The sequence below is a fragment of the Python bivittatus genome, unplaced genomic scaffold (assembly GCF_059951505.1).
Source record: "Python bivittatus isolate LINGU-HERP-01145 unplaced genomic scaffold, Pbiv_v1 ctg000470_np1212, whole genome shotgun sequence".
NCBI classification, from domain to species: domain Eukaryota; kingdom Metazoa; phylum Chordata; class Lepidosauria; order Squamata; family Pythonidae; genus Python; species Python bivittatus.
This window is the reverse complement of record NW_028277065.1, coordinates 2,541,730-2,566,559: the sequence shown is the minus strand read 5'-3', so window position 1 is coordinate 2,566,559 and position 24,830 is coordinate 2,541,730. Positions and strand designations below refer to the sequence as shown.

Sequence of the window (24,830 nt, the reverse complement as noted above, 5' to 3'; positions counted from 1 at the left end):
AAAAAAATGTTTTTATTGATTGACCACTTCTCTAATAATTCCTTTGGCATGGAAGTATCTTGTTAAAACATAAGCAATATGTATAATCATTGCACTCTGTTTCATTAGCAATATGCCTTGAATTGCAAGAAACAAAACTTTAGCAATTGGTCACACAGGGACCACTGTCAAGGTGTTAATGTGATGCACCTTCCCTCATGAGTTTCTTGTAAATGCCTTGCTCTCTAATAAACCCTTGTGAGGTTTTGTACGCTAGGTTGCAATGATGAGTCCCAGTGTGACCAATTCAGCTTTGCTCTGTGGTCTAGAGACCTGGAGCTTTTCAGGAATCTCACAAGACTGGCAAATAATGTAGGGAATAAAGTTTCAAGAACTCTAATAGGGCCTCTAGGGAAGTGTTAACAAAGAAAGTTTCTTTATGACAAAATACAACTCTAAATGAGAAACCATTTCAATGCACCTTGAAAAGAAATATAATAAATGACAGTGAAAATTAGATAAATAGATGCATCTTTAAAAACAAGAGAAGAAAAAGAAATTGCTCTCTATGTGTATTTAATATCTATTTTGGTGCAGTGATAGCTTCCTTTAGAAATTCCATCAGGCAACTTACCAGTTAAAGGAATAGCAAATTATGAATCACAGTGATTTTTACCTTTATGCCTGATCCACAGCAAAAGTAATATGTTCTTCAGGATTATACATATGGATAAAATCAAAATCAGAGAAAACCGAACATGACCCCATGGTCTGAATGTATGTGTTCGGTGTCCATTCCACTTGTTGAATGTTAGTTTGGTCTGGACTTTGCTCTATTTCAACATAAGACTAACAGAGGTCACCAAAGTTTACCTTTGCATATGCCATGAGGCTAGTAAAAAATGCTAGATGGAAGTGGATTAAATTTAACAGCTTCTACCTAGCATTTTTATCAGGTTCAGAGCATGTACAAGGGTGAGCTTTGGTGACATGTTTTACTCTTTTGTTTAGATACCACAAAGTCAACCAGTGGAGTGGACAAAGAACACATATATTCAGACCATGGGCTCATTTCTTTACCATTTTACACAATAGGAGGGGGGTTATCACATTAGCCACAGAGTTCTATTTGAAAGTAACCTGAGATGCAAAATACAATAATTATTGATAGGGCTGTGCAGGGACTGTAAATCAGTTCTGGAAGCAACACAAATGATTGTGTATTGTGCAATTAGTAAACCATTGCAACTAATTTCTAGTTTAGAAGTATGAATCATGTCACTGCTAGATCTTTCATTCCTCTACCCTTACAGAAAGGTAGGTGCTCTGGCCCCTTTTTATATGACATTCAAGACAGCCAGTTTTTCTCTGGAGGAAGTCCATACAGACAAATTGAGCCTAAAACTTAGTATAGCCCTTCCTACCATCACCACCACCTCATGAGCAAACTCAGGCCTATTGATTTTAAATCGGAAGGAAAAAGGCTGGTTATTTGTGGATGGATGACATTCTTCTGCCTGCCAACCCATCTATCTACATCCAAATGTTCTGACAGCCACTTCAGACAACCAGAAACGTACTGTCTCCAGGGCTGGAATATAGAGACCAAAGGAGTCTAGGTTGAGATTGGACAAAAGCAAAACAAAAACAAAAACACACACATAACCTTCTGACCTTTTGACAGTAGAGAAGTCATTTTGTTTACACTGAGGCTTATCCTAATTGAGGTTAAAGTGAGGAATGAGAATGAATGAGCATATGCATAGAGGACCATGCTAAATTCTCCCCATTTTTATCTTGCCTAGAAAAAATGGAGGTCTTCTTAGTTGAGATAAACATTTAAAACAGCACAAGGAAGATGCAGAGTCAGATAATCTCTACCTCCAACTTTAAATGTGTTTGGGTCAGGCTTAGATTTACATATTCTACCATTTCTGTGTGTGGTGTGGTACTCCGGCTGACTTCAAAAGTATTGAATGGAACCTGGGCAGGGCAATCCACTGAACTGACAAGAGCTTCTGCAAGGGGGGACGGGGGAGGAGGAGAACTCCCCCTAACTAAAGGACTGTAGCGTACTGTCCTACAATATTCTATTCAATTCAATTCAAAGAAAAATTCAATATTTTCTTTTTCTTCATAAATTAAAACAAGCCCTGATCTCTGACCATTGTATGACATTTGAGTCTTATTGGACCACTGCTCTTTATCTGACACTCAGTCAGATCTTCATAATATACTATACATCCATCCTTTAAAAATTATAATTATTAGAAAGCTGAAAGAATTATCACTGAAGATCCAGCAGGTGTCCTTTAAAAACTATGCATACTGTTTTTAAAACATGCTTATTATTAATGAGAGAAAGAGCACATTTCTAGCTGTGAAAATTATGAGTTAGATTTTTACAGGTAAGTTAGGGTGGCAGGAATAATATGTAGCTATAACAAGGAGGTGATTGGAAAAGCCACTGGTTGATAGAAGACTGATTTTACAATAGTAATGAAAACCATGGCCAGCTGGAGGCAGTGGTCAGACAAAGGTGAATATTACTGGTAAGGCAGTTCTTAATTTCACCAATTAGCAGGTAAGTTAGATGTTACAGTCAGGATGAATTAATTAATTGAAAGCAATAGGTAAAGCTCCTTTTGAGGATTGCAAGCTGGCTAGAAGCCCAGAATGATTCTGTAGCTCTCAAGAAATTGAAGGCAAGCTTAGAAACACAGTTGTAACAGTAATAGGATCTACTGGGAATTATTAGCAATTAAATGTAGATGAGAAAATATAACTCCAGTAATGATCCCAATGTGCATGATTAAAAAAAGAAAATCAGTTCCATTAATTGATCTTAGATGTACATTGCCACAGAAGAATACTTAGAAGACAGAAATGGGTGGTTTGGATGTCAGGTCATTTATTACTTTTTCCCATGTGTAGTAATGCTACCATAATGGAATTCCATTAGATGTCCATTCAGTGATGGAATGTTTGTAATTTTAATAATTGAACTGAAGACTAAACAGTGCTAAGAGCATCCCCACCCACCAATGAAAGCCTATTCACACACATTCACTAGTAGATGTTTTTCTTTTCAAGCTGCTGTAAAAATAGCAAAGATAAAACAGTCTTTGTTGTGAAACACTGTAACTGTTATGCATATGCCTTTGCTCAATAATGATCTGCAGTCTAAAATTTACAGGGTAGTCCTGCTTATTTTGATTGAGCAATAATTCTAGTCATGAAGCATGTGGCTTACTAAAATCCCATTCATTTCCATTCATCTGGATCCAACCTGTGTGTGTGTATACACACACACACAGACACACAGACACACAGACATATATAAACAGACATTGAAACTACAGCCATACATGCATGAATATAAACAACCAGAAATTAAACACTGTTAAATGTTTTTGTTATACTTCCAGGCATTTATTCTGCATTTTCCTTCAAATATTATCATTAAATGGTATGCAAAAGACACTGTGTTTGATATGTATTTATTTGTTTAAAATACTTATATGGCCATCCATATTATGAACCACAACTCTGGGCTTCTCGCAAAACAATAAAAACAGTAAAAAACAAATAACCACAATAAAAACTCCTGATGCCTTGGGACAACATTATCCCACACATCAGCATACCTTTTGCTGGGCTCCAGCCTCATTCTACCCCAACATGTGCAGGAACAGCCAGCTCTTCAAGGCCTTCCAGAATGTGAGGAGGGTAGGGGCCCTGCTGGATCTCTGGGGGAAGGGTGTTCTGCAGGACAGGGGCAGCTATAGAGAAGGCACACCAGATGGCAACATTTAACAGAAGGCAGACACCCTGCCTGGGACAGGCAGATACCCTCAGGGGGAGGTAGAGTTGCAAATAATCTGGTCCCATACCATTTAAAGATGGTAACCAGCACCTTGAATTGAACCCAGAAAAAAACTGGAAGCCACTGCAGCTCATTCAGTAGTAGTGTAATACAGGCTAACCATGGAGTGCCCAGAACTGTGCATGCTGCCATATTCTGGACTAGTTATAATTTATGGATAGTCTTTAAGGGCAGCCCCATGTACAGTGAATTGTGGTAATCCCTGGAAGTGACCAGGGCATGAGCAACTGTGAGCAAGGCCTCCCAGGCCAGGAATGGGTGGAACTGACACACACGATAGATCTGTGCAGAGGTCTCCCTAGCTATGGCTTTCACCTGTTCCTCAAGCCACAGAAGGACCCCCAAGTGATATGCAAGTTCTTGACAAGGGAGTGCTGTCTCAGCAAGAGTCAGAGATTATACCTCACTAGACCCATGGTGGAAAAAACCCAGAGCCACTCCATCTTGCTAATATTGAGTTGAAGCCAGTTCCTCCGAAGTATTATAGCCAGTTCCATTCAAATCCTTACAGCCTCCAGGCACTGGGCCAACACTGGGCCAGCATCGGTTGGCCAGCACAGGATATGTATGTATGTGTGTATGTATGTGTGTGTGTGTGTGTATACATATACATACACATACACATACACATACACATACACATATACATACATATACATACATATACATATATACATATACATATATATATATATATATATATATATATATATATATATATATATATATATAAAAGCGGATTATCTGAGAGAGGTCATCCAGCAGCATGGGTTGTGGGATCATAAATATGCAGATGATACCTGATTATATATATATATATATATATATATATATATATATATATATAAAATAATCAGCTATCATCTGCATATTTATGATCCCACAACCCATGCTGCTGGATGACCTCTCTCAGCGGGTCTCATGTAGTTATTATTGAGCCCAGAGGCACCCCACATAGCAGGGGCCTAGGGCTTTATCTGTCACCCTCCTACAACAACACCAACTGGAACTGGCCACAGAGAAATGAGGGAAACCAACACAAAACAGTGTCCCCCACTCCCAACCCCTGGCACTTGTCCAGAAAGCTATCATGATTGATGGTGTCTGAAGCTGCTGAGAGATCCAGGAAGGCCAGAACAGATGCACCACCTCCATCTCAAGCCCTTCAAAAGTCATTCACCAGCACAATCAATGCTAGCTCACTGCTATTTCCTGGCTTGAAAAAATTCCAGATAATCCGCTTTATCTAGGGCCCTCTGAAGCCAAGTGTGTAACCACCTCTCAGACTGGTCAAAAGTTATCTAACATGATTTGGTCCAAGGATGGATTCTTGAGAAGGGAATGTACCACCACCTCCTTCAAAGCAAGAGGCACCACCCCCTCCTGTAATGAGGTGTTAATCACCTTTTGGACTCAGCCACATGCCACCTCCCAGGAGGCCTCAACCAACCAGGAGGGGTATGGGTCCAAAACACAGGTGGTACAACTCACAACCTTGAGTACCTTGTCTACTTTCTCAGGAATAACCAGCTCAAACTCTTCCCAGATAACCAAGCTCAGACATCCCTTGGTCACTTCCAAAGGACCTGCCCAGCTAGCATCCAGCTCTGAGCAAAGGCAAGTAACTTTATCTAACAGATACCAAGAATATTCCTCACAGCAGCTGCGCAAAGTCTCCCTTGGTACTTCCTTCCTGAGAAGAAACCTTGTTACCCTCAACAGGGCCACTGACCAACTATCTGCAGACCCAATAACAGTGCACTCATATGAAATAGTGCAAGAGATGCTTGTCGCCACAGAGTAAGCCCTAACAAAGGTTCTCAACTGCACTCAGTCGATCTCACTTTTTGTCATTTGCCAGTGGTGTACTAAACATCTCTTGCATTATTTCATCTCCTGTGGCCCCTTGGTAAGTTAAGAAATCCTATGAGATCAGCGAACATGGAGAATCCGCACAGCAGTGATCCAGTCCCAGACCTTTTTCCGCATGCTGATTCCAAGTTGCGACCAATTCTTTGGCATTAAATCTGAGCAAAAGGTTACATTTGCAAGTGTGGGTAGGTGGAGGGTGGTGTTGGTAATAAGGGAAGAAGGATTCTTCATTATATATGGAAAATAAAGGTATTTCCTCTGGTATAAATTTAAAATAGCCTACAATTGTGATTTCAGAAGTAAGAGTGTAAGAGTCTGTCAGGAGAAACTGAAGGGTTGGGGAGAGGGGGTCTTGATCAAACTGGGGACTTCAGTACAGTGCTGATTAGCAGACTGGCTATGTCTAGACTGCTGGCATGACTGTTAAGTGGATCTATAATTGCCCCCGAAACCATAGTCTAGGAGTGCTAATCAATGGAAGTAGAAGTGATACAACACAGGGTTTGTCCCGGACTCATTATGTTTCAAAATTTTCTTTAAAGATTTGAAGTAAGAAATGGAGGGAATGCCTATCAAATGTACAGATAACATAAAACTAGATTGGGATACCAATAGCAACATTTACTGGGGAGAGGGGCCTCAGAGTGATGCCAGTACCATTACAGTAGCATAATGCAAGCCCTGCTCTTTTTCTACAGGTGTCCAGAGCTTGCTGCATGACACTGCAATGCTGCATGGATCATTTGGACAAAAGAAGCAAGACCTAATCCTCTAGAACAGTGTTTCTCAGCCTCCACAACTTTAAAATGTATGGACTTAAACTCCCAGAGTTCCCCAGTCCACACATCTTAAAGTTGCTGAGGTTGAGAAACACTCCTGTAGAAGGCAGAAATGAAATTGGTAGTGATTTAGTATGCTACAGTTGAAAATAGCAAAATGCAATTTGAAGAAAGTTCTTTATTTAGGAAGCAGGAATCCAATTCAGAGGTATAAGATAGGGATTAACTGTGAAAAGGTTTGTATTGTAATTGATCATAGGTTGAATATGGATCAACATTATTATGTGGCAGATAAAAGGTTTCATCTAATTTCATCTAAATTCATTGGCATCCATAGAAATATAATTTTAAAATCTTGAGAGGCAATGGTTCCATTACACTCTGCATGGGTCAGATGTCTTTGGAGTATTATATATAGTTCTACGTATGACATTTTAAGAAAGATTTAGAGAAACCAGATCAGGGTCAAAGAAGAGTAACAAGGGTGACCAGGTGATTAAAAGCTATTTTCTCAAGTTGAGATTGAGTGAACCAGATATGTTTAGGTTTTTTTTGGGGGGGGGGGGAAGGCAAGGGGAAGGTAAGGGTATTGTACAGAAGAATTTCAAGACCTGTGTTTTGCCCCATTAAAATGTGAGCAGGGGGGTTGGGGAGTCAAAAGCAATAAGCACACACATGAGGTACAAAGTGAAAGGATTTATTAAGCAAAACAGTGCAAAATAATAACCTTAAATGCAAAGTATAAGGTAGTCTGGAAACATCCGTAGACAAGTGAGGAAAACAAGACATAACAGTGTTCAGGAGAGGAATGTATATACTGTACAGGGCAAAATCTCACCTGTGACAGCTGGAAGCCCTGTGCCCTTATCCAAGGCAGCTAAATTATTCCATCTAGCAAATAGCACCTTTCCTGGGTAGGCCTGTACTGAGACTAACCTCAGGTAGATTTCTGGAACTGTATATAATCTTCTATTGCAATTACTCCTTCTAATGATGCACATTTAGACTTCTTGCCTAATAGTTATCAAAACTTTATGTGAGATAGTATCAGCATAAGCTTCACCTCCTTCCTGTTAGATGGCTGGCCTAAATGAAAGGAGCTAAAGGAGCAGGATAAAATGACCAACAGGGCAGGAGGGGGTGGGGATAGTGGCCTGTGAACTTTTAGAAAGCTAAAGCCTTACTTAGTCATGCCATGCACTAGCATGCAGAAGAGAAGCCATTTTATATAGAAAGGCACCGAAAAAAATGGAGCATGTCACCTAAACCTCCTCACCATTACAAATGTCTTCTGCAATAGCCCTACAACCTGTTTGCACTACTTCTAGAGTTTAGGATATGGAATTAAGCTACAGGAATGCAGATCTGGGTTGAATAATAGGAAGCCTTTCTAACTATAACAGCAATTATACAGTACAATGAATGATCAAAGAGGTGGATGTTCTCAGGTGGAGGCTAAACAGCCATCCATCAAGGATGCTTTAAATTGGATTCCTACAATGAGCAGAGAGTTAAATTCAGTAGCTTAAATAGACTTTTCCAATGTTACCATTTGAAAATTCTAGAACAGAGAGAGAGAGAAATTGTCTTGGCAAGCAATTTATCTTGCACAGCTTTTGGAACTAAATCTCATTTGGACATTTTATATAAGTTTATATTTTATATCAGTATTTTACATAGTGCATACAGTGCAGTTAAAAATAATCTGTCTTTATAACAATGTAACCCATGATTCGTGTATGTATGTATGTATGTATGTATGTGTGTGTGTGTGTATACACACATACATACATACACAGAAGCCAAGTCCACCTGAGCAAGTGGGTAATGTTTCCAAATACAATGACTTAAAATTCTTGTGCAACTTGGTTCATTTAAGTGGGAAGTTTCCATATGTACGGAACTTTTGTACTGAAAACAGCATATAACAAGTGTGCAGTTAAGCCAAACCATATTCAAAATAACTGTACAGCAAATATATATATATAACTTAGTGGAAAGGCATTCTGTATAAAATGTGATAAAACCTACACATCATAGTAATCCTATTCAGTTAATAGATATCTGAGTATATTCAGATACAAGCAAGGGGGACATTGAACCTTGCAAACTATGGTTCCTCCCAGTTTTCCCATCCCTGCTTCTGTTGTGTCTGGCCTATCCTCATAGAGTATGTAATTCTAAAGGGAGGAATTACTTATATTTGAGTAAATGTGACTTTCCTGGACTTTATCAATTTGATAATGCAAAAGTTTCTACTGGATTTCATGAAAAACAACAGAAATCAGGAACTGAGAAGACATTATGGATGAAGCCAACACACACAGTCCTTGGCCCCTTATATGTGTTGATATACAGCACCTCTGGACTGCAGCATCTGGATTTGCCATGTACTTAAGCAATTCCAGCAGCGTAGAGTCAAGGTATATGTAGAGTGCCAGACAGAAGGATCATATATTATTTCTGGAAACTTGCACAGCAATAGAATTTTTATTCATTTACTTCAGACTCAGTTCTATATTTCAATCTCTTTTTGTTCAGCCAATATATGTGTTAAGGAAGCGGACAAATTAAAATCATTTTTGTTGGAAGGTTTTCTTTCTCCATAATAATTTTGTTAGAGTCTCTTTAACCTCTTTATTTCTAAGGGAATATATAATTGGATTAAGCACTGGGGTCACCACAGAGTAAATTATAGCAATGTTCTTGTATTCTTCTTCATCATTGGGAGTGGACGGCTTAGCATATGTGTAGATAATGGTAGAAAAATAAAAGCTTACTACTAGGAGATGGGAGGAACAAGTAGAGAATGCTTTCTTCTTCCCTTTGACTGATTGGATCTTGATGATAGTTCTCAAAATAAGTAGATAAGATATTAAGGTCAGAGTACAGCTACTCATTGTAAAGGTCACGTCAGCTGCAAAAGCCATTATTTCATTAAGGCTGATGTCAGAACAAGAGAGCTTCCATAGTGGAGGCAGGTCACAGAAAAAATGGTTGATATCTTCAGACTCACAGAAGGACAACCTCAGCAAAAGGCCAGCATGAACTGCAGAGTTGGCCATTCCTATAACCCATGCTCCAGTGGCTATTCCAACACACACCTCTTTCTTCATAATGACCGTGTAATGCAATGGCTGGCAAATAGCAGCATACCGATCAAAAGCCATAAATGAAAGCAAGAGAATCTCTGTCCCCAGAGCCCAGACGAAAAGAAACACTTGAACAATGCAGCCTAAGAATGAGATGGTCCTTTTCTGGTCCAGAATGTTCTGAAGCATTTTGGGAACGGTCACTGAGATAGAGCACACATTGACCACAGAGAGGTTGACCAAAAGGAAGTACATAGGTGTGTGGAGTTTGCTACAAATGCCAATGGCAAGAATCAGGAGAAAGTTGCCAGCCAAAGCTGATGCATAGATGACAGCAAATATCCAAAAGATGAACATCTGATGTTCAGGTGTACTGGACAAACCCAATAACCTGAATTTAGTTTTAGAAATAGCACTTTGGTTATTAATTTCCATGGCCCCAGCACTGTTTACCTAAATAGGGGGGAAAAAAGTTAATTTGGGGTAGCTATCACTCAAACATATTCTAGTCATGGAATCTGTTGGATTTATGGTCCATCATTCAGTGAAATAATAGTGTGTGTGTGTGTGTGTGTGTGTGTGTGTGTATTAATGGGCAGCAAATGAATGAATGATATATGACAGAAGTATGAAAACTTTGCATTTCTGGGCATGCTGACAAGGCTGCTGGGAGTTGTAATTGAACAATATTTGAAGGACCACTCTTTATCCCAGTTTATATAAAAATACATGACTGATTATATTACTTGAAAATTGGGAGATAAATTTTAAATAATTTATTAGCATTTCTTTATTTAACTTTGGAAACTGATAGGCAAATAATAGGTCCTGTTTTTCTATACCACTCACTCCACAAAAACCACAAAACCACCTCTAAGGCATTTTGTTGTAATTCTTATTGTCCACTTTGCTATTTTTATTGTCTCTTTCAACATTTACTTTTAAAGCAGGGAAATTCTTAATAGTAGATATCCTGATTAACTTATTAACAAAACAGTCATATTATCAAGAAATGGAGAAGCAAGAATGAAGACATGGATTGGGAAATGAAGCCTGTTATTACTTCTACCCCCAGCTCTTTAAAAGGAAAGGAAGGAGATTTTCTAATAATTTAATTGGATTCCCCCCCGCAACCCACTGGGTAAATCAGTAAATAGTTACAATTGTACCAGGCAACCACAATAACCCAGGAACATCCCACTGTGATTCATGAGTTTTATTTGCCTTTAAAAATCCTGTTTCCATTGTAACTTAAAATAGGGGTTATATTCAGTGAGATTCACTTCTGAAGCTATAAAGTATGTACAAATTTAGCAGGTGGCCCACCTGTCTGTCCTTGTCTGAGTTCAGAAGCTAAGCAGGACTGGATCCAGTTAGAACCTAAATGGAAGACCATTTATGAATACTAGGGAGTAGGTGAGTTGAAATAGCATTCCAGAGACAGCCGTTGTGAACCACTTCCACACTGCTGTTAAGGAAATTGCTCATGAAGAAATTAAGAGTTAAAGTAGTTGAATTAGAATGTTGATATGTTCGTTCAAAATATAAGAAAACAAATAAAGTGCCACAAAGAATCTCTATCTATCTCAAAACATTGAGGTTATCGTTGTTGTTATTTTTATTCCATGGGAGGTGAAGCGATGGACTGGAAGCTTACCTACTAATACAGGTATGAAGGCAGGAATTTCAATGCTTTTTTTGTTATTCCCCATAGCTAATTTGGAATGTAATCTTACAAGGATAGGCTACTATATATTTTAAATTGACAGGGAAATTATTTTCCAATGAACATGTCATAATAATGCACTGTGGGATTTCCAAATTCTAAATGAGAATGATGTTAAATCTGAAACTCTTTATTTACACTTTTGGAAATAGCCCCACGAATCTCAGGAGTAGTTATTTTCAACTAGATCATTGTAGTCTGCTGGTTCCTTACTTTGTTGTACACCACCCAGAGTGACATTGTTTGAGCTGGGTGGCCATATTAATGCTTGCAATAAACAAAGAAATAACTGTATAAAGGAATTTTCTCTCAACTGGAATATGAAAGTATTCCATCAATTACTGAATTCATTTCAAGGTTTCTCATGTAAGATTCACTGTAAGCTACATCCTAAAATAACTATATAAATAGGGGGAAAGGGAAAAAACAAAAACAAATTCTCAACTTTTTGATTCTCTGCTTTTTTTTTTTTTTTTTTGATGCCTAAAAATATGATTCAGAAAGTAAGATGAAGAATTAATTGTATTTGCTTAAAATAAAATGATTTCACACTTACCCTGCATAAAAATGACAAGGCTAAAGTACTTTGTGATCATAGTATAGCAAGAGCAGTCTAGAAACATCTTAAGAAATATGTAGAGAATCTCATAAAATGTTCCTTTAAAGACTATCTTTAACTCACTGGGGAAAGATGGTGATGGTTTGGGAAACAAGATAAGCCTCTTACAGTGCCTTTCCCTAAGGTAATTGCCTTGCTCCTTTGAAACCTACACACAGCACAACTCTAGTAGGATACACTGTTTATAATGAAGCTATAGAGGCAGGATGAGTGGGCAGTCCCTGGTCACTTGTGGCCTATCAGCACTGAGAGTCGACACAGATGAACATTGGTGGTAAAATAGTTAAACTGTGGAAGCTGTTGCTGTTGTTTCCCTCTCATCTTGAAGACCCCTACCCCTCTCCAGGTCCAAAGCCGACATTTGGAGGCTTATCTTGGCTCTATTTGGCATTTTTGATGGTTTAAGGATGGGAATGGCAGAAAGAGGCCTTTAAAAAAAAAAAAAAGCCTTAAAAAGATTTGTCCCAGGCCCTTCTGATCATGTTACTATGGTACCAAGGACCTCCTGCAGACCTGCAGAAGATTGAGGAGAACACTTCCGTCCCCCTTCAAACATTGCCCATCACTGCTGCTGAGCTCTATCCTCTGCCCAACCAAAGCGAGTGTCTATTAAGACTGTCCATGGCAAGACAAAGATTCAGAAGACATTTTTGGGGGACAAGCAAAGAGCTACCTCTCACCTAATTCATTAAGATTTGTCTTCATTAGCCTGAAAAATGTTACCACTACTGCATTAATTTTAATAAGTTAACTCATTAAATAGCTACAACATAACAATAGTTAACAACTCTGTTCTTCTGAGACCGGAGAACTTCAGGAGAGGTTCGACTGTCCTTAGCCTGATACAAACCAATGCAGAAGATTACTTCTGAAATGGCAAAAGCAAGAACACTGGGGGAAGACAACCATGTATTTCTTGAATTCTTGAATGTAGTTGAACATGTATTTGGACTTCAAGAAAACAATCTGCATACACTCAGATGAATGATTGTATGATTCCATGTCAGGAGAAACTAATAAGAAAAGCAGAAAAATTTGTTTCTAGGAGAAAGATATTAAAAGCACAATTGAAAACAATTCTAATGGAGAGAGGGGGAATAAAGCCAATGTATCTGTGCAAAATGCTTAGTGAAGGTGTAAAAATAGAAAAATAAGAGGCAGTTCACCAAGGAAAAGTACATACAGATAACCTTAAATTGTTGCAATGATGTCAAGAAAATTAACACTCTAAATAAGCTGATGTTGATAGAGGTTGCTAAGCACAAGAAAAATGAATCCTTCAACTAAGTTCTAAACAAAAGGAAAGGAAAGGAAAACAATATAAATGAAAATGTAAAATTCTAGTTGGTAACTAAAGGCAGAATGAGTCAACTCAAGCCTTCTGTGAAATTAATTAACAATTATCCAAAGCCATTGGATAATTGATAATTAATTAAACCAGATGGTTAACATCTGCCATCTAGTGATGATCGCAGCATCAGGAATATTATGACTTGGAATGTAAAAGGAATAAATAGTAAAGATAATAAAACGCTAAATGAAATGAAAAAAAAATCAAATAGATAATATGAGGAAATATGCAATAGATCTGAATGTGTGTGGTTTGATTTTGTGGAGCATATCTGATGAAGACATGCCAGGAAGGTAAGTCATGGGTTCAATTATAAATGAGAGGGCAAGAATATTTGTTATCAGAAAGTATGAACTGGTGTCATTTAGGTTATTACAGGTATCTATGAAAGTAAGAATCTATAGTTCAGGAAGAGCTGCATGTCTATCAACCCTTTGAATTAGGCAAGGCCAAGAAAGAGAAGCAGCAAGAATTTCAAGAATGTTCTTTATTGTGATAGAGTATAATATCAGAAACCTGAAAGCCTGTCAGAGTTTCTCTCTACTTCAGCTTAAAGCAAAGAAAATCAAGGTGGGGTTATTTTGTTTTACTTCCTCATGCTTTCTTCTCTCCCAGAATGAAATAATCTTTTCTGAAACTTTCCCTTAATGATTTGTTGATCCAAATACCATCTGTTCCATCAGAATCACTTCTCCTTTCTGTGCTCGAAAACAGACCCAGCAACAATTCAAGATCAAGGGACACATTTGACAGGGAAGATTTAGATGGAGCTGGAAAGTGTCCCCACCCCTCCTATCACATGGCAACCATAACTGGAGAATTCAAATGACAAGAAGCAGGGGTCCTCTTCTTCCTTTAGAACAATATCTGGTGAGTCTGAAGGCAATTCAGAGGGACAAGTCTTGTGTGAGAATTCCAGATGGAATGAGTGGACAAGTTGTGGTGCATGGATATTTTCTGCCCCCTCTCATAATCTCTCTGACTCACAAATGACCTTCCAATTAATGAGATATTCCAGCTATCCCTTCTTGCATCTAGAATTCAAAATATATTCATAGAATCATAGGGTTGGAAAGGACCTTGGAGGTCTTCTAGTCTACATAGTTTTCCTCTTTCCCATCTACCAGAACTTGCTGAAAGCTGAAAGAAGGGGTGCTCAATCTTAGGAAAAAACCAAACAAATGAACAGTAGACTTTTACTAACCAGAGTGCACCAGCTACATAACACTTGGCCATCTTTGATGTACACTGAGAATTCCATGGTGTTTGCTGAAGCCACCTAGATTTGGTTTTCTCATGTGCTGTGAGAGACAGCTGATAGGGGCTCCAAAGCAGAGAAAGCTGAAGTAACATGGTCACTGTTCTTGGTTTCATGGTAGTTATATAGCAATGCATGTTCCTTGATTGATGCACAGTTGTATTATTGTACTGCATATCATATAACAGAAACCAAATAAATAAAATCAGTCTGACTAATAATGAACATAACAGATACAATTACAGTAAAACCAAAGGCAAAACAATATTCACACATACACACACAATAACACAATAACACAATAACATTTTAAAAGGCTTTCAGCTAGTGTTAAAAAGGACATAACAGGGGTGCTCAATGACTTCTCTGGAAAGTATTTTTCCAAAACATAAGATCTGAGTTGCAATGTTACCAAGCTTGAGAAGCCATTTGAACATCTGCTTAAGTATTGATGTCACAATGTAGCATACTAATAAATATTACCTGATTTGAAAAGAAACAAATTCAGCTCCGTTGGACCTTCTTAGTACTTGGATGAGAGACCACAGGAAATTCCAAACAGTAGGCATGAGTGGAAAGTTAAAAAAAGAAACAAAATCTCAAAAGAAGCAGTGGCAAATGTTCCTGTACGGTTGTCAAGAAGACTTCATGGAAGCATCTTTCACTAGAATATGGACTCAACTTGAGGAAGTCTTTATCATTCATTCATTCATTCATTTATTCATTCATTCATTCATTCATTCGAACGTACTGATACAATGCATCACAGCTCACAGCTTTTAAAACCTGAAGACACTAAGAATTATTTACATTCATACATTACAGCTGTGTAGTACAATTTGGTGACAATGGAACTACAAATCCTGCAGAATTCCTTAGTTCATACAGTATTTCAACACTATAGCCTTCTGCAGAAAAAAAAAATTGTTTTATATGTACTGATCAACTCTTGAAATAAAACTCGTAGGATTTTATAGTGGTAAATATACCACTATACCAGAGGGTGGGAGAAGGACAGGAAGTTACACACACACTCACAGACACACACAGACACACAGTGTTATTTCTTCCAACTAAAATGTGCTATTATTGTTGTTGCTGTTACAGTGCTTTCAAGTAAATAATTTGTCTTTATTTTTATTGTACTATGGCCGTAGCTGCCCAAACTACTAGATTTATATATCCAACATATTGGCATTTTTATATAAGTTAATTATGCTATATTATTTTACATAAAGTCCTTTAGTAGTAATATTCTATACCATTTTGTATTTTTAGTATAGATTTTAGTGTAAGCATTATTTAATTGATAACTTTTCATTACCTTATGCTGTAATAAGGTACTCAATGACTGTAATAAGATTTTGATTTGAGGTACACACACACCCAGCTGATACATATACATTTTAATTATGTTTATATCTACACACACACACTTATATATGAACATTTGATAGTGATTTAACTGCCTCACTCACAACCTCCCTTACTCATATAGGCATTAGAGACCACTACTATGGGACGTTTATTCTGTTAAGCAGTACTTTCACTTCTGAACTTGCTTTTAGCTTACAGATGAAGATGAAAACAGGCAAAAATCATGCTTTACTGAGCTTCATAGAAATCCAACACTTTGGTCAAGCTTTTTCTTGCTACGTTCTAGTCTGTCCTTTCCAACTGCTGCCATCTTTTCCTCCACTCTACAGATTTCCCTTTTTGATCTTGCTTGCTTCTGCTGGGCCCTGAGTTGTAGATCCCCTCTTTTCTCTAGAGCAGTGCTTTTGAACCTTATGAACTTTCAGACTTCAACTCCCAGAATTCCCCAGCCAGCATGAGGAAGTTGAGGTCCAGGTTGAGAGTTGAAGTCCACACATCTTAAAGCTCATGAGGTTGGGAAACACTGCTCTAAAATTCCTCTCTCCAAACTTGTCTGCTTTCCTTCAATGGTTGCCCTTGCTCTTCGATACCCAATGCACCTCCAATCCACACAGCACAACACAGCACCCACACCCATCTTCATTACATGAGAATCTGTCCCTTACATATTTTCAGCCAAAGACAGACAGCTGGCTTACAGGTTCTTAATCTGGCAAGAAACTTCTAGGTGTCTCTATGTGACACTTCACCCAAAGTGAGTAAAAAGGCAAAAATCGTAATCTTGAGACTAATTACAACACCTTGTGAGCCTCAAAGCAACTCGCCCTGCCACATGCTATAACTTCAGTTTCTCAGAACCTGGAAATATTTCCAATTTGTATTTTCTTGAACTTTGTTACACACAGACATACGCATACACAGAGAAAATACATTGATGCACAGCATTATATGGCAAATTTCTGCCCATCTTTGGGGTCAAGAAACACAAATAATTAGTGTTATTGTAAAATAATTAAAAAGCATGAAATTGTTTACAATTCTTAATTTCATATCATGTAGTACCCACTATTCCATACCGCCACGACCTATAAAGAAACCATTTACTTTTAAAGTTTACACTGCTGCCTTCTCAATATGAAATTTACATTATTTCCTTCTGGCTCTAGGATTGCAATAGGAAAATGCAGCAGGTTGCTGAAATTATGCAAATCTTAGTTTGCCTAGTATCCAGATAGAAAAATTAGCTGCATGTGTTTAGCAATCTATAGCCTAAATAAAAATGTGTGTATTATATAAACTTAAAAAATATATACCAATTACACATACCACATATACAGAAATAATGAAAAACACAATTAAATGCAGTCAAATTATTCCTTAAATTCAACCAAGAGCAAAAAAATAGCACCTCTCTCTCTCCCACAGATATACATAAAATCACATGCATATATAAAATATTGATTGCCACAGTAAATTTCATCCCTATCTAGTATGGCAAACTTTCATGTTGTGAGATGTATCTGGTTTACAGGAATAGAATATTAACTCAGACAAATGATTTAAGTTCTCTTCAGGTAGTGCTAACTCTATAGGGGAAAGGGAAAAGAAGTGTGCCATTACTACCACCACTTCTGTCCAGCCTGTTCATGGAAAAATATTAGAGGGACTACAGTATATGAATACATATTAATGTATTTATAATCCTTCTTGTAACCAGAAAGCCTACTTTTTGTGCTGGGGTAGATTGAACTTCATGTAGTAAAATGCATTTATGGAAACTCTTCACATCTACACTAACCTACGTTTGCTTCACCACTAATAACCACTAATAAATAAATTAAAAATATAAATAAAAATAAAAAACAATTACACACACACACACACACACATATATACACATGCATACACACATATATTCCTTCACTGTATTATTACTATGCAATGTAGATTTTTTTTCCCTTTGTATTTCACCAATACAGCAGTTAAAACAATAATAATAATAATACACACAAACATATAGAGGAAAAAATAACTTCCCCAATCTGGGAAAATCATCTTTAGATGGGTGAGGAAGAGATACACATTGCAAATTTCTTTTCACATTTTATCACATGTTTTGTCACCCACATGAAGACTTGGAAAGAATTGATTCAAACAAATTGTGCCGGGAGAATTATCTGGTCATCAATTTTCTGAGAGCTTTCTTAACATCAGTGTTTCGCAGAGAGTATATAAGGGGATTGAGGACTGGAGTTACCACAGAATAAATAAGAGCAATCACCTTGTCTTCCTCGAGAGAGTACATTGAAGCAGGACGAAGGAATGTGTAGATAATGGTAGAATAGTAAAAGCTGACAACCAAGAGATGGGAAGAGCATGTGGAGAAGGCCTTCTTCTTTCCTTCCCTGGAACGGATTCTGAAGATGGCTCTCAGTATAAACCAATAAGACGAGAATGTCAGGGCACAGCTGCCTATGGCAATGACGATGGAAGCTGCAAAAACCATGATTTCATTCAAGCTTGTGTCTGAGCAGGAGATCTTGAACATTGGTGGCAGATAACAGAAGAAATGATTGATGATGTTGGAATCACAGAAGGAAAGCCGCAGTACAAGTCCTGTCTGAACTGAGGAATTTAGTATACCTATCAGCCATAGGCCAGCCATTGTCCCCAAGCAAACCTCCTTCCTCATGATGACTGCATACTGGAGAGGGTGACAAATAGCAGCATAACGGTCAAAAGCCATAAATGCAAGAAGCAGGAGTTCAGTTCCTAAAGTCAATGTGAAGAAAAATACCTGCACAATGCAGCCGGGGAACACAATGGTCTTTCTCTGGGACAAAAGAATCTGCAGTAATTTGGGAACTATCACAGAAATTGAACATACGTTTATGATAGACAAATTGATGAGCAAAAAGTACATGGGTGTGTGAAGTTTCCTGGAGACACTGATGACAAGGATAATTAGGAAGTTTCCTGCCAGAGCCACTCCGTAGATGAGGAAGAAAGTCCAAAATATGAGTGTTTGATTTTCAAGGGAACTCGAAAAACCTATTAAGATGAATTCTTTAACAGTAGAAGAGTTCTTCATTTTCAAAACTGTGATACAGCAGAATGAAACAGCCCATCAGTTTCTGTAGAGATCCCCTTTCTTGGCATATAGAATATTTTTCAGTCTATCTCCAACATTTGGTACATTCATAAAAATATATATGAACATACTGAAAGAAATCCATATTGACATAGCACTGTTTTAGAGGAACAAAAGCTTACAAAACATTTGAAAACTCCTAGGTTTCCCAGAGCTCCTGTCCAGGCAAGATGGTTAAACCTCTGGGATGGGGAAAAGTGTTGGGGAAAACATTGTAGTTAATGTTGAAATAAACATGGTCTAGAGTTTTGGAGGGCTTGGAATCATCCAAACTGGAACATAACAGATACAGTATTTATATTAATTGCACCAAATATTCTTCTTGATAGGGAGTAGGAACAACAATAATGACAACAAAAATTATTGCTCCCCATTTTTGGAAATAAATTCCAAGCTTTTCTGTCCTGGCTTTTATATGGGCAACTTGATGGTTGGTAGCAAAATAATGATGTTAAATCATTATTCCTCTTGATAAGGAATGAGTTTAACTAGAGGCTGGAATAAATCATTTGAGAGCTAAGAAGTGTTACCCAAGTGGTTTGCATGGAAGCAAAATCATGTTCAGTTTTATCTTCTGTGAATAGTTAATCCCATATCAGACTACTTTTTTCATCTCCCTGCAGTCTCCCAGCTGGTATAGTATGTGAAGGTTGGATGTTGCTATTAGAGAAAACATAGCTTAGAAGTCCCTAGGATTTTCAACATTGTTTACATATCTTTTGAATACTGACCTTACCACTGTGTAACAATTGTCCTTCATGCTCAGAGAACAGAATAGACTCAGTCTGTGAGTGTCCTTGGAGGCTATCAATCCCTGATATTAGGCCCCACTGCTGTCATAAGCAAATATGATCTAACACATCTACTGCATCCTCAACTGTAATGTTGGTGGTTCTTTTTCTGTATGTGTGTGTGTATTAAGATTGTGGCAGATGGAACAGGCAGGAAAGCCATATTTAGACCTGCAAGGCAGAGCACCTGGCAGCTTATTTGTGAGCTAGAATATAAATTATATAGAAGTTAATTTGGCAAAAAATTAGAACAAATAGAAACTATGTATCTTTGTAAAATTTTTAGTAAGGATGGGAAAATAGATGGAACAAAGTCAGATGTGCAAGTGCTGGCAGAAAGGTAATAGATAGTGCATGGCTTGAGGTGAGGAATGAAGGTTTCTTTAGGAAAGCAAAAATAGTAGCACACGCTTCCCCATTTCTTATATAGAATGAAAATTGGATATATCAGGAAAAGCATAAAAATAAGTTGCTTGATTAAATTCAAGGAAGGTTCACCCATTGCTTTTATTCATGCACACTCTGGCTGCTACAAAGCTGAATGCCATGAGTCCAGGGTAACCTAATAAATCCTAAGGGCTTATTCATCACCACTAGAGAAGCTCATAGCATGAAGCTGCCCCTCAGTTTTGATTCAAGGCAACCACTTCAGAGCAAAGACAGGGGCTTCTGTCTCTACTTGCCTACTAGCCTCAAACAGGAATGAGAGAGTCAGACATGCCAATTGATCTTCTTGTCTTCCTGGCTCCTCACATTTAATATCTTGCCATGTGCCATGGTATAAAGGACTTCCTGTGCTTTCTAAGAACTCTAAGGCTGAATGGTCCTGTGGTAAATGGCTCCTTTCATGATGATGACAGGGAGAACAATGCATCCAGATCCTGCTGCTAAAGATTATCTTATTTTCTTATCTGGATCTAGAGACATTTGTATGTGTTTATCTGAGAACAGGATCCTGGCCACTTTCAGGGGTGTCCACAGGATCAGTCCAAAACATCAGATTATTGGTGACAACCATTTAACCAAAGCACTGTCCTCTTTTTCTCTGATTGTGTGTGTCATACATATTAAAGGAGCAGAGCTTTGATTGTGTGGTGGTTATGACAGCCATCATGAATTTTGAGCTCCCTCCCCACCCAGCAAATGCCCTGGCTACTTTTAATAGTGTAAGGATACCATTATAAAATAGATATCATTATAAACAGGATGAATCTCATTTATTAGTAGCAAATAAGAGGGTCGGAAAGGGACAGGGCATTCTGTAGGCACACACACACAGTTACTTCTCCAAACTAAAGTGGTATTCATTGTTAAAGTCTTAGCATTAACATTGAATTTAATTTTGTATTTTCTATATAGATTTTAGTGTTTCTGTTATTTATCTGATAGCTTTAAAATATCTTACATTTATCAATGATTGCAATGAAGATTCTGATTTGATTTTCGATTTATATACAGACATTTATATACTTTCACTTCAGGACTTGCTTTAAGCCTAGTGAAGACAATGGACAGAGGGAAAAATACCTCTTTCTTGGGCTTCTTAGAAATCTAGCACTTTGGTCAAACTTTTTCTCTGTAACTTCTGGTATGACTTTTGCAAATCCAGCAGTCCTTTCCTCTAGCCTCCTCATCTTGCTTGCTCCTGCTAGATCCACAGTTGCTGATTCTTCCTTTCTCCAGGTTCCTCTCTCCAACTCTGTCCATTTTCTCCAATGGCTACACGTCCTAGCTCCTTGATGCACAACACACCTCTAGTGCATGCATGCAGCACAACACAACACAAACAACCACCTTCATTGCAAAAGAGATCTAACCCTTATATCTTTCCACCAGGCCTACTCACAGGTTCTTAATTAGGCAAGAATCTTCTAAGAGTCCATGTGAAATTTTGCATCAAATGGGTCAATAAGTAGTAATCCTAACCTTGAGACCAATTACAACACTTTCTAAGCATGGGGGCAACTCTTTCCAGTTTCTGATTTTGAACTCTATTAAGCAAGTGAGTGTATGAACACACAGAGAGATCAAATACTTCACCATCTAGCCAACACTGATTAAAAAAAAAATGGCACAGTCTCCTTGTCAATATGTAATTTATATTATTTATTTATAGGTTTAGGACTTAAGTAGGAAAATGCAGCAGGTAACTGAAGTTATCCAAGTCTTATTTTGTCTAATGTCTAGATTGGCTCTATACATTTATGAACTCTATAGGCATATATGAGTAAATGCTTTTATGAATGAATCTTGTATTAGTCTCTAGCCTAATAACCACAAATTACATAAACCAACAAAAGAAAAAAAAAACACCAATTGCACATACCACATATACAAATAATTTGAAACAAAATTAAATTCACTTACTCAAAATATTCCTTAAATTCTATCAAGAGCAAAGAGTGACCTTTCTTTCATACATATGCATGCATAAAATATTGCATGCCATCATGTATTTCTTCCATATTCAATTTAGCAACCTTTCAAGCCAGGAGATTCATCATATTAACAGGAATAGGATATTAACACAGACAAATGATTCAAGCCCTTTTCAGATATTTTTAACTCTATAGGGGAAGGGGACAGTAAGTATGCTCCTCTACTTCATTGCAGCGTGTTCATATAGAAAAGCAAAAGAGGGATGGGAATGGCAGGTATCTTAATGTAGTTGCAGTCCTCCGTGTAACTGGAAACTTCTTTTCTGCTCTTTGAAACTGTGTTTCCTAAAATGCAATTGTGGATCCTTTTTTATGCCTTTCCCATCTTAGGTTCATTTAAGCACTATAAAATGGATGTTCTTCCCCCCCCCACCTTCACTATACTATCACAATTCAGCATAGACTTTTTTTTAATTTTGAATTTCACAGTTATAGCAATAAACACACACAAACACACAGGGAGTAAAAAAATCAAAAGACCTTCACCTTCCAGGGATAATATGTATGGTGAGGATGTAGGTTACCAATTTATCTTCACATATTTTGCCACTCACATGAAGACTTAAAAATAATTGATTCAAACAAATCATGCCAGGAGAATTATCTGGCCATCAATTTTCTGAGAGCTTTTTTAACATCAGTGTTTCGCAGAGAGTATATAAGGGGATTGAGGACTGGAGTTACCACAGAATAAATAAGAGCAATCACCTTGTCTTCCTCGAGAGAGTACATTGAAGCAGGACGAAGGAATGTGTAGATAATGGTGGAATAGTAAAAGCTGACAACCAAGAGATGGGAAGAGCATGTGGAGAAGGCCTTCTTCTTTCCTTCCCTGGAACGGATTCTGAAGATGGCTCTCAGTATAAACCAATAAGATGAGAATGTCAGGGCACAGCTGCCTATGGCAATGACGATGGAAGCTGCAAAAACCATGATTTCATTCAAGCTTGTGTCTGAGCAGGAGATCTTGAACATTGGTGGCAGTTCACAGAAGAAATGATTGATGATGTTGGAATCACAGAAGGAAAGCCGCAGTACAAGTCCTGTTTGAACTGAGGAATTTAGTATACCTATCAGCCATAGGCCAGCCATTGTCCCCAAGCAAACCTCCTTCCTCATGATGACTGCATACTGGAGAGGGTGACAAATAGCAGCATAGCGGTCAAAAGCCATAAATGCAAGAAGCAGGAGTTCAGTTCCTAAAGTCAATGTGAAGAAAAATACCTGCACAATGCAGCCTGGGAACACAATGGTCTTTCTCTGGGACAAAAGAATCTGCAGTAATTTGGGAACTATCACAGAAATTGAACATACATTTATGATAGACAAATTGATGAGCAAAAAGTACATGGGTGTGTGCAGTTTCCTGCAGACACTGATGGCAAGGATGATTAGAAAGTTTCCTATGAGAGCCACTCCGTAGATGAGGAAGAAAGTCCAAATTATGAGTGTTTGATTTTCAAGGGAACTCGAAAAACCTATTAAGATGAATTCTTTAACAGTAGAAGAGTTCTTCATTTTCAAAACTGTGATGCAGGAGAATGAAACAGCTCATCAGTTGTGTAGAGATCCCCTGTCTTGCCATGTAGAATATTTTTCAGTCTATTAATAACCATCTCCATCATTTGGTACATCCATAAAAATATGTGAGTATATTGAAGGAAATCCATATGGAGACAGCACTTTTTAAAGTCAATGAAGTCTTACAAAATAGTTGAAAATCTCTAGGTTTCCAAATGCTTCTTACCAGTTAAGGTGGCTAAATTGCTGGGGTGGGGATAAAATTCAACACAAGCAGTAGTGTTGAAATGATATCTACGCTTGGTAAGTCTTAAATAGGCTTTTGGAGGGCTTGCAGGCATCCAAACTGCATCATAACTGATACATAAATGGAATCTTCCAAACTTAAAAACTCTTAAAACTCTATGGAGGATACTCAACTGGTTTGCTTATAAGCTGAGACATGTTTATTTTTATCTTCTCTGAATAGCTAATCCCCATATCAGACTATTTTTGCACTGCCCTACAGCTCCCTAGTGGTATGCTATGGAGGCTGGATGTTTCAATGAGTGAAAATAAAGTTTAGAGGCCCCTAGGATTTTCAGTATTGCTTCAATATCTTTAGAGTAGTGGCTTAAGTTTCATCTTTAAAGTTTCTCCAACATAGGTTGAAATGGGAATTGTTTTTTTTTTCTGCTGCTATTTTGTGCTTATTATCACATTCCTAACAATGTACAAAGAATAAATTGCAGTGTCAATGTCAGCCCTTTAAGGTAAACCAAACTTGGAAACCAAAGTCATGTAGACCATTATTACTTTTATTGTAATCTTGCAAGTCTGAATGTGGCTTCCCGCTCCCTCACCTTATCTTCATATGAACTAGGGAGGGACTTGCCTAAGACATTTGTGTATGTTACAGCTCTGCCCTGGTCTCAGGTTTTTTTTATCTGACCGTTGCCTTGGCAACTGCTCTTCTTCCTGCCTCTCAAGGCCATTCCCTCTGTCTTCTAC

General features: G+C 37.8%; 3 protein-coding genes across 3 annotated transcripts; all 3 read right to left on the bottom strand.

Moving 5' to 3' along the window:
- Positions 1-9,092: 9,092 nt before the first annotated feature.
- On the bottom strand, positions 9,093-10,043 carry LOC112541943 (olfactory receptor 13G1-like). Its single transcript, XM_025173426.1, has one exon. It carries the CDS (start codon positions 10,041-10,043, stop codon positions 9,093-9,095), a length of 951 nt encoding a protein of 316 aa, XP_025029194.1.
- An 8,069-nt stretch (positions 10,044-18,112) lies between these two features.
- LOC148215601 (olfactory receptor 5F1-like) lies at positions 18,113-19,030 on the bottom strand. Its single transcript, XM_088143030.1, has one exon. The coding sequence runs from the start codon at positions 19,028-19,030 to the stop codon at positions 18,113-18,115; it is 918 nt and encodes a 305-aa protein (XP_087999156.1).
- Positions 19,031-22,919: 3,889 nt separating this feature from the next.
- Positions 22,920-23,837, bottom strand: LOC103052316 (olfactory receptor 13G1-like). The gene has a single exon (XM_088143029.1). The coding sequence runs from the start codon at positions 23,835-23,837 to the stop codon at positions 22,920-22,922; it is 918 nt and encodes a 305-aa protein (XP_087999155.1).
- Positions 23,838-24,830: the final 993 nt, after the last annotated feature.